Below are 10,699 nucleotides of genomic sequence, written 5' to 3' on the forward strand. Positions count from 1 at the left end.
AATAATATGAAATAGATGAAGACTTTTGGTATAGGATTGTGAAATAGTTTTTTTTTAAATTGTTTTTTGTAGGACATTTTGCTATGCAAGCTAAATTCACAAGTGTTTATGATGCTGGATGACCAGACCAAACTGGAACTTTGGAAATATTGAAGTTCCTGGTTTATGGTGGGGCTTCAAAGTGGCTTTTGAGCAGATAAAAACAAAAAAAACAAAACATTACAGTCCACTTGGAAAATAAATATTTAAGTAGTTGGTCGGATATCAATCCTTGAGGGATGCCCTTATCGATGTCCTGGGAACATAATTTGAAACCAACAACAATTGGTTTAAAAGAACAAAACCACAGAAAGCAACTCATTTAACATGTTATGGCTAAAGCTTCAGAAGCCTTGAGTCAAGTGAGGTAACAATAGCAGTCACTGTGCCAACAGCCAATCTAAAAGCTTGACTGCTGTGGCTAAAGTACAGTATTATCCTCCAGGAAGCCATGTAGTGGTGAATTGGCCAGGCATTTAATTAGTGTAGATTTTGACATTACTTTCATTTTTATGTTACTAAAGGACAGAAACTAATCACTGCTGCCAGTATGACATTGGCTATTTGCAAACATCTGCATAGACAGTGAAGGTTCAATAAGCAATTGGTCTGTCAAACCCAAACAAGCAGCCAGAGCCTGCACCATCGCAGCAATTGTTTCTAACCATTCCAGTTTCTGCATTTTTCTACTTTTACGGTTGTTGTTAATGGAGGCACTGCAAAAAATACGAGACAAATATGAGGTACAGTCAGTCTGTGGGCTCTCTGTGCTGTTGTTGGTCAGACAGCCTCGAAGAAATGTGAAGTTATAAAAAGAGCTGAATTGCAACAGAGTTGAACACTGTAGTGTCCACTGCAGGTTTTTAGAACCTTTATGAACCAAAAGGAAGTCTCGTCACCTTCTTTTCAAGCACTCAGGTTTATATTGTCTACTGATAATCATGTGACGATGCATGTGAGGTAATTTATGAAGTAATAAAAAAGCCAAATAACGAATGGTATGACTAATTACTTTCATTAGGGGATAAATAAGTATTGCATAGTGCATTAAATTCTTTTAAAAAAAAATAATTAAAAAATAACAATTAATTTGTAGTGTTTTTATTTATTTATGACGCCAACACTGGTCAAAGCTTGTCCAATATAGAGTTTTGTTCACTTACCATTTTGGGTAAGTGAACAAAACTTTGTTTTACTTGGTCTTTGTGACTGGTTTGGTTTAGAAAAGGTTAATTATGTCCCTCCTTAAAATTAAGCCTGTATGTTGAACGATGGATCTTATTGTCTTCTTTTGCCTGGTTCCTTTAAGGTTTGCCACACTCGACCATCTGCATCCATGTCACTATCGCAGCAGCGTCCTCTGTCACACCAACTCTCTGCATGTCGTCCTTTACTATATGTCCATGATTTTTTCTTTGTCATCTGCCTCCTGCCTGTCAGCAGCATCTTCAAAATCCTTATTTAAATTATGTAAATGCGACGCCAAAGGGTTCCTTACAAGGGTTTGTATTGTGGTGCCACTGGTTTTGACATGCTTAACTCCCGTTTAATTGACAGCAAACTCATTGACTGTTTTTAGCTAAAACTGCATTAAATGAAAATAGTCTGTAAAATATATAAAGTGTGTGCTTGCCTTTTTTTTTCTTTCTTTTTTCTTTTTTGCACTCTTACACCATTTCTTCTTTTCTTAAATATTTTCCCACTTAGCTATGTTCTCACACAAAGTTACTATTTTCCCAGAAAGCCATATTCTTGTCTGGACAGACCCATGATCCCCACCACCACAATTCAACGTGACAGTTGTTGTTTGCATGTGTGTGTGGTTGTACTGCCATCTCCTTGTTCTGTTCCTCAGCTTATTTGTTGGCTTCCTTGTTTCTCGCTTATTTCCTTTTTTCTGGTTTGGTTTTTATTTAGTTTGTTTAAACTGAATACCCATGGAAGCTGAAACCTTGGGATTTGGTGTGTGGGTCTGTGCGTGATCGTGTGACTCTGTCTGTTTTCTGCAGGTTTATTGCGGTCATCACTATGACTGATGGGGATTATGACTTCCTTATAAAGCTCCTTGCCCTGGGGGACTCCGGCGTGGGGAAGACCACGTTCCTGTACAGATATACAGACAACAAGTTCAACCCCAAGTTCATCACCACAGTCGGCATCGACTTCAGGGAAAAGAGAGTGGTGAGTTCTTATCTTTTATTATTCTTACGAACAAATGTGCACTCTGTATGTAGCTTGTAGAAGTTTCTTTTTGATTGTGTAGTTTTACACAACATTTAATCCATCTTCATCTCAAATTAGCAGCCACTTTGGTTACCATAGTTACAGTTTCATTTGTCCAGAGCTTTCAGTTATCAAAGAACAAACAGCGGGTCAGGTCAAGCCCAGGTTTTCTGCTGCTTTTCTCCCACAGTGACTGCTGAGCTGAGTCACTCTACAGTCATGTTATTTTAACTTATGCAAGGAAAACAAACTTGGGTCAGATTCAGCCGGGAATAGATGACCCGGAATAAATTACCCGTGAAAAGATGGTCGTTAACTAGTTAGCGTCTAACATAATTGCTGTGGTATTTATAAATGAAGGCTTTCCAAATAAAGCATTTAGCTCTCAGAGTGGGGGCTTACTTGTGCTTGTTAGTTTCCAAAGATTGAGCCCAAGTTTGGGGAGATGTCCTCTTTACTTTTAAAACTAAGCTTCCTTTTTGATAGTTATGTGAGGGCTGGATCAAGTGACCCTGAAGCACCTGCTGGAGGCTCAGATGGCTTGGGGACTTTCTAGGATGCGCTGGGCAGGGTGTTTGGGTGATGCACTCATCTGATAGCTATAAAACATATGCTGCCAGATAACAAAGGGCACTATGAGAGATTATCAGCTGTCAGCAGACAAAGGTTCAGGAGCTAATTGGGTAGGGATTTGTTATCATGTTATCATATACGCTTTTTTTTTCTTTTTCTTTTTACTCTACCATGTGCCAAGTTGCAGTAGTGGTTTCTAATAGAAGTTCCTTCAGGCAGACATGAAAAATGTAGCCAGTGTGCTTTAAAACCTGCGTTCCTTCTGATAACCACCAGATGAGTCATCTGGTTGAACAAATAAGTCTGGTTGTATATGGTGTTAAGTTTATGGTGTTAATCGATCAATCGATTTTGGGTCTTATTGAACATAATATAATGATCATTTAGACTGAAAACCTGGGGTTATACATGGTGTGCTTTAGCATTGGCCTACCTCGTGATTGACAAACAGCCCTTCTTTGAGTTTGTGGTGTGAGGGTTTTTCACAGTCAGATACAGTCCTTGCTCTGGTCTTCAAAACAACAAGAATGCAAAAATGCACAGCTTAAAAACAGATTCACAGTTTGACTTCTCAAACCAGTGGGTAACCAATGATCTATCGTTAAACGTGAGCAAACTTTTAAATAATGCGAATGCAGAAAAAAAAGTATCTTTCAGTTTTTTGTCCACCACAGAGGACATAATGAATAGGCTGGGTCTAAGGATCCTTAACAGTGACGGGAACACTCTCTGGTCGTAAGCATAGATGCCCAACCTACTTCCTGTTCTGGCAGCCAATAAGAAAAAAAGCTGGCTTAAAGTTAGGGGAAAATGGCTAAAACAGTTTGTTTCATACAGAAAATAAAACTTCTGAGGCTGTATAGCAAAGGATTAGTTTGAACAGAAAATTATGCAAAGCGTAATAGATCTTCTTTAAGGTCTTTCATAGATATGGCACTAAGAATAGCAATATTTGCTTAATACGACATATCACAATTAACATATTGTAATATTGCAAACACGGTTTGATCAGCAAGTTTTACTTTTGTTTAAATACTGTTATTTATTAGCACATAATTAGTATAGTTAAACCCTTAAGTGAGGAGGTTCATTGTAAACAGCTGTTAATCATTAGCATTATTAGCATTAGCATTCATTAAGGCTGGTGTTTAGTTTAAATCATCACTATGTTCAACTACAGCCTCAGAGAGCTGCTAACACGGCTGCGGACTATCCGTTTAATTTCCGGACCACCTAATTCCCCAATCTAATTAGCAAAATTATATTATTTTAATCCACTAAATAGCTGCCTTGTAAAACTGTTGTTAGAAAAAAGCCCTCTTTCTGATCACTTTCTGCTAATGTTAAGAGCTAGTTTACTTCTGCGCTTAAAGTACTTTGTACAAGTTGATCCTTATACCACACACACTGACAGAACCAGTAACGTTATAGTGACAGAACGTGGTGACAGTTCTAAATAAGATGCTTTTCTCCAGAGCTGACACTCATGGACCCCAAGAAATATGACGGTGACATGTCTTGACAAGTTGACAGTCTTTTAAAAATTGTTTTAGGCTTAAAAGATGGCTGATGAGACAGAAGCAATTTATTGCCATGTTTGGACAGACAGTGAAGGAGATGTTGTTTTGGGTAAATGATGAATGACAGGTTGCAGAGCTCCTTGTTGCTCTAGAGGCAGAAGACTTTTTTTTTATTTTTATGAGTTTATTCCTGTGTTGTTGTTGTTTCTCTTTTAATGTCGCAGGACCAATCGCTCATGCTATATTCCAGAAATGTGTTGTATTAAAATCCTTTTATAAACTTGATTATATAATATAAGCTTCAAACTTGATTCTGTGAGTTCCACTTTAAACTTCACCTGAGACTTGATAAAAGTTTCTATACTTGACCATCGAAATGAGTACGTGCAAATATCTCACTGTGAATGCTCTTATCTGAATCAGAGAGTGGGCGAAGCTTGGTTTGGTCACTTTGGTGCCCTGCTGCCTTTGCAGGTCTGAAATACAGACAATGCAAACATCAAAACAAAACTAGCAGGGTACTAGTCATTATGAAACTCACATTACCGACTGTTTTAGTGCTCGATTATTATCTCAGAAATCTGACTTGTAACCATAGTAGCCACTGTTCAGTGCATCTTTCATAGGCCTTAAATTAAACAAACAAATGAAGACTAGAAACTGTTGATGTAAGGAGGAATTTGGCTTTGGGGTAGTATAATTGCACATCTTTCAGCCCAAAGACATAAGGTTGACCCCTGTTTGGTATGGCTATTTATAGACTTTAGCCTCATTTCGACTTGTCTGGTGTGAGATGATATGAAAAATGAAACGTCACAGCAGAAATTGAGATTCATCACACTAGGCAAATATGACTTGTATTGAGTGCTCAGAGATGCTCTTCTGTGTACTTTGTTTGTAACTAGTTATTATTTGAGTTACTGTTGTCTTCCAGTGAACTTGGAGCAGTCTGGCCATTCTTATCCATCCTCTGAATGGTTAGGGCATGTTGTAAAATCGTGCCAATGGGATACCTAGTGAGCTAAAATGTGCTGCTCATGCGTCAGCATGTGACAAGTTGAATGAGAACTACAACTGAATCTGGCACTATGTGTTCTTGACTATGGCTAGATGGATTTAAGCCATGTAATTAAAAAAAAACACACACACACAACAAAGCGGTCATCATTCTTTCATTTCAATGCATCTATTGGAGCAGGCTAATCGGTATGACAGCAAAGCAACACTATGCTGTTAAACAAAGGTACAGCACCATGCATGTTTCTGGTGTTTAGCTCACGACTTTATAAGAAGTAGGTTCAATAAATAGTACCTTGATAACTTTCCACAGTGTAAAGAAAACAGAAACTTTGACGTGTCTGTTATCCAAATAGACTTCCTCGATCAGAGTGCATGTCTTTTCATGTCACCCCATCTGAGCTGAAGGTCAGTTATCACCTTGAAAAATGAAAGAACACCATAAAGTCAAATATAACAGTTTCAAACATGATCTGTATAAACTCAGTCTAAAAAGGGTGTCAGAAAATGTGACAGTGTGTCACATTAGGGAGAATCAGAGGTGTGAATGATGCCTGAAGCTTCCTGTGGTGACAGGAACATAACCAGCCAGCTGCTGCAAACGGGTTTTCATCATTACCCAGTCAGGATCACTGTCCACATGAGTTTTCATCATACCTGACGAAATATTCACTGAAGCAGGGGTGAGGTGAATAAATGGAGGCGGGGTATGTAAGGTGGTGAATAGTTCTTCAAATACAAATGAAAAGATCCCAACGTTAAACTAATGTTTTTTTTTATTTCATTGTATTTATATTATGTATTTTGTAACATAAACTAACTGTGGTGTATCACATCTTTGGAAAGCTGAGTTTAATTTCTCTAGCCACACCCAGTCCTTGACCTGCCTGACAAAGTGGACCATCAAAATCCTCAAGATCCTCAAAAGACAGATTTCACGCCGCGTTTCAAAGAAATTCAGGAACAAATGAACAACAAAGTAATTGAGATCTCTGTCTGGAAAAGGTTAAAGCCATTTCTAAAACTGTGGGACTCCAGCAAACTGCAGTGAGAGCCATTATCCACAAATCGTGAAAACATGAAACGGTAGCACACCTTTGCAGGAGTGGGGCCGCCCAAAATTACTCCAAGACAGCAGCGACAACTCATCCAAAAGGTCACAAAAGACCCCAGAACAACATCCAAAAAATAAAGGCTCTTCTCAGATTTGCCAGAAAACATCCTGATGATCCCCAAAACCTTTGGAAAAAATACTCTGAAAAGTCAGTAAGACAGTAAAATATGGTGATGGTAGTGTGATGGGGGCATTTTGCTGCCTCAGGTCCTAGAAGACTTGCTGCAGTAAATGGAACCATGAATTCTGATGTCTACCAAACATCCCGAAGGAGAATATCAGTTTTGCAAAATAGTAATAAAAAAAACAAGAAATCAGGAAGGGGGCAAAGACTTTTTCACACCACTGTAGATTAGTAACTTTGACTGATCTAACTCTACACAGTATCACGAGGAAGAAGTTTACAGTTATCAAGTGAACAATCTTACTCTATGGCTGTTTTCCTAGCCCAAAACAAAGGTGCACCAATCACCTTATAGAGATACTTACTTTTCAAGGTTGAGGAAGGTTGACAGTTGTAATGGTCAGTTTTGGGTTGACTGATTTAAATGTCATTGTTTTTGTTTGTTTGTTTTTAATTGAAAGTCTTGTAATATACACCAGGTATAAATAATTGTTCTTTCATAAACGGTCATCTCATTTAAAGTTGTGCGGTTTCTTTCTCCTCAGGTCTACACAGCGTCTAACCCCAATGGGACGACCACGGGTAAAACCTTCAAGGTTCACCTTCAGCTCTGGGACACAGCTGGACAGGAAAGGTAGGCCACTTATCCCATTAAGACAAAATCTTTTTCCTAACAGTTAGTCGGTTCACACATCACTGATGGCATCGTGGATTGTGGGCTTAAGACTCTCCGTGATTCTACAGGTCATAAATGCTGGGTGGGGCTGATGGATGGCATCAAGTCTTTAAATATGTGTTAAAGTATGGTAGACAAAAAAAGTAATAAAAAAACGCCCTTTTTCTAAATCCGTCTCACCAGTGCTTAAAGTTTTTTTCTTAAAGTCCTCTGCCTGTTACTCTGTAACACAAAAAACATGCCTACCCAAGCTTTAATCATGAAGCAGTAGTAACAAGCATTGATGAAACTGATGCAGTCATACAGCTGACCTTTAGGGCCAGTTTTACAACTCTGGACATCCCACTGGGGTTAGATGGTGTGTAGACTTGAGGTGCAACAAACTACAGTTTTAGCTGTCATTGCACAATTGACCCAAGGAATGGACTTCCAATTGATTGGTCAGTCATTACTGATTGGTTGAAGCTAACCAAAAGAAAATGCAATGATGCAAAAATGAAATCACCAGGGACGATATCAAAACAGATAAATGGTACAATGAAAAACGTTTTAAAAAAGTTTATAATTGTAGAGTAGTAAAGTTTATTTCTGAAATCTAGATAGAGAAACAACAGACCAGTATTTATGGCTGCATGTGTCAGTCATGCGTGTGTGGTCTTTAATTGGTCCCGACCTCGATCTGTTGAATCTGTTTATAAAAGCCCAATGACTCACCGCAGGATGAGTCAGTGTTAGTTACATAATTTTAATTGCATTTGTTCTGCCCAGTGCAACGAAACAGATTCCGCATGATCATTTATTCAAGCGGTTAAAGTTATTATTCCACCTGTAAGCAGGCTGCGGTGGAGACACCTCTGATATCTGCTGCTTCATGCCGATTTTTTGCATATTAAATATTGCTCATAAGTAATGTTTACACACTCGCTGTTGTCACACCCAGAAGCACAAGCATGTCTCAGAATATGCACTTCAACTGGGGGAATCCCATTACTAACTAGTGCGGGTAGAAACGGACATGGCACACATCTATTGTTTTTCTGTATTTAGTGCTTAAACACAGGGGAAATTACACCTCATATATTTTTCTTATAACAAAGTTATAAGCTGATATTGATCAAATTGAAATCAATGTTTCTGTTTTGTGCAAGAAGGTTTCATACAATTATCCATCGGAATAACAGATTTTTGGAAATGGTTGGCGACTACAGATTTTCAGCTAAAACACTGATATTGCAAAATGTTAGAATGTCATGTTTAGACCCCCAGAGAACAATCCATGACCATGTGGCAACCAGCCATTACCAGGGAAGAAAAATGTGTATTCCCCAACCGGTTGTAAGTGTTTACCCTTCAAAGTAAAAGTTGCACCTTTTCGAAATGTGTGTTTAGTATGAAATGGGGCTTCTGATTTGTGTCACACTTTAAATAAAAAAAACAAACACTACAGCTTGCAGTGGAAAATGGAAGCATTGGTGTCCTCCGTGCAAACTACGGGCAACTAAGGCAATCTCCTAGCAGTGTGCAAGGTTTTCAGTGCAGCACTGTCTTTGTGACCAGTTTCACCTGGTGACAGCCAGCAATCTCCAGATATAGAGCAGCAAAGGTCTATTTTTGAAAATCTTTTGACAGACATCAGTAAAATATCTATTCTGAGAGTTTAATTTGGGCAAATGTGACTTCCTGTGCTGGAAAATAAAGCATGGAAGTGCAACAAACTGCATTTCTAATAGCCCTAAGTTCAAACAGACATGTTAAAATGCCCAGCTCATTATTAAACTGAAGGCATGTTTACAGCCTGGTATGAAAAATGAATAGTTTGATTTGTGGCCAAAGATCTGAAATGTTGCTATACAGTGATACAATGCCAAACACTAAAAGGAGTTGGTAAAGACCCAGAACACAGCTGACACAATGTGAATATTTGATATTTATCAGCTGGCCTAAAAGAAGGCTACAAATCAAAAAAACAAGAATACAGTGTTGCTCTGTGACTGCTTTCAGGCATTTGCTCTCAGTTAAAAACGTGATGTGCCCAAACATTTTTAAATCAATCAATTTAGGTTTCACACGCTGTTTTGGGTTTAGGTAGTTATTGTAGGATTGTCTTTTTTTTTCTGCAGCACCTTCTTGTGGCTGTTAAAAGAACTGCATCTGCGGCAAGAAAGAACTGCATCCTTATGTCTGTTCATAAGGCTAGCAGTTAATGTGATTGGGTGGCTTGCTCATTCGGGACGTTGTCATATCTGTACTCTTTAAAACTGTTTGTGTTTCAGGTTCCGCAGCTTGACCACAGCCTTCTTCAGGGATGCTATGGGGTTCCTGCTGATGTTCGATCTCACCAGCCAGCAGAGCTTTCTCAACGTCAGAAACTGGATGAGTATGTTTACTAGAATCTGCTATCAAAACATTTCAGTCCAACAATGTTCAGCTCACTGTTAAAATATGTAAAAGGCTGATGACTAATGTATTGTGAAAGCATGAAATAGCAGTATAACAAAACATTTCTGTTTGTTTGAAGTTCCTCTGATACATCACAGTTTTCATTTATTTATTTACTTTTTAATCTGTATTCATTTTCAGGCCAGCTACAGGCGAATGCTTACTGTGAGAACCCAGATATTGTTTTGGTAGGGAACAAGGCGGATCTGGCCGACCAGCGCGAGGTTCAGGAGAGACAGGCCAAGGAGCTGGCCGAAAAATACGGGCAAGTTTATTTGTCATGTACATTAACCGTATGTATTAGTAGATATTAAGACCACTTCAGGTGTTGAACAGTGATATTTTATTTATTTATTTATTTTTTGTTACTGTTTATCTGAGAGCACACAGTGGCAACTTCTTGTCTGACTTTCACAAAAGAGCTTCTGGCCTCAGCATTACCCTAAAAACATGATGGCTATAATTAAAAAACAAAAGTTGTTTCCTTAGCGTCTTGTAGAAACTAAGCAGCTGTTTTTATATCAATGGACACTTAAGGTATTTACAATTACAACTATATCTTGCACTTATACTTAAAACTGCATTAACTTAAATTTCAATTGACACTGTTTCCATGCTTGACCTTGTACAGTTGGATCCTTACCCCTTCACGTGTCCTCAAGCTACTAATACCGTAAACACTTTTTCTTCCATTACGGGTATGGCTGCAGGTATTTATAAAAGTAAAAGGAAGGTATGCATCTCTCAGCCACGTGCAGGCAAGAAACAATTTGCACAATTAAAATCTGACACTTAAATTAACATACTGTGATGTTCAGAAATTATTCCGATGTGCTTCAGATCTCTGATCCACATTAATATTTGACAGGTTTTAGAACACATTATGTAAATATAATGTGATAGAGAATAAGAAAAGCAAATACGTAATAGTGATTTTTGATGTTGCATAACTCCATATCTCATATATATCTTGT

The 10,699-nt window shown here is 38.3% G+C and overlaps 1 protein-coding gene and 1 long non-coding RNA gene across 3 annotated transcripts in view; both read left to right on the forward strand.

The window, feature by feature from the left end:
* rab27b (RAB27B, member RAS oncogene family) overlaps positions 1 to 10,699 on the forward strand; it is a 76,560-nt gene that overhangs the window by 55,934 nt on the left and 9,927 nt on the right. For both annotated transcript variants that reach the window (XM_085166110.1, XM_085166111.1), the window contains exons 2-5: positions 2,049 to 2,220; positions 7,156 to 7,244; positions 9,560 to 9,663; positions 9,867 to 9,990. In XM_085166110.1, the coding sequence (XP_085022236.1) occupies positions 2,068 to 2,220; positions 7,156 to 7,244; positions 9,560 to 9,663; positions 9,867 to 9,990 (470 nt within the window). In that variant the 5' untranslated portion in view covers positions 2,049 to 2,067. The remainder of the gene's footprint in view (positions 1 to 2,048; positions 2,221 to 7,155; positions 7,245 to 9,559; positions 9,664 to 9,866; positions 9,991 to 10,699) is intronic.
* The window catches only part of LOC146514693 (uncharacterized), a 332,360-nt gene that overhangs the window by 55,649 nt on the left and 266,012 nt on the right, over positions 1 to 10,699 (forward strand). The gene's annotated exons all lie outside the window — the stretch shown is intronic.

Source organism: Neolamprologus multifasciatus, chromosome 7, assembly GCF_963576455.1.
Source record: "Neolamprologus multifasciatus chromosome 7, fNeoMul1.2, whole genome shotgun sequence".
Lineage (NCBI taxonomy): Eukaryota > Metazoa > Chordata > Actinopteri > Cichliformes > Cichlidae > Neolamprologus > Neolamprologus multifasciatus.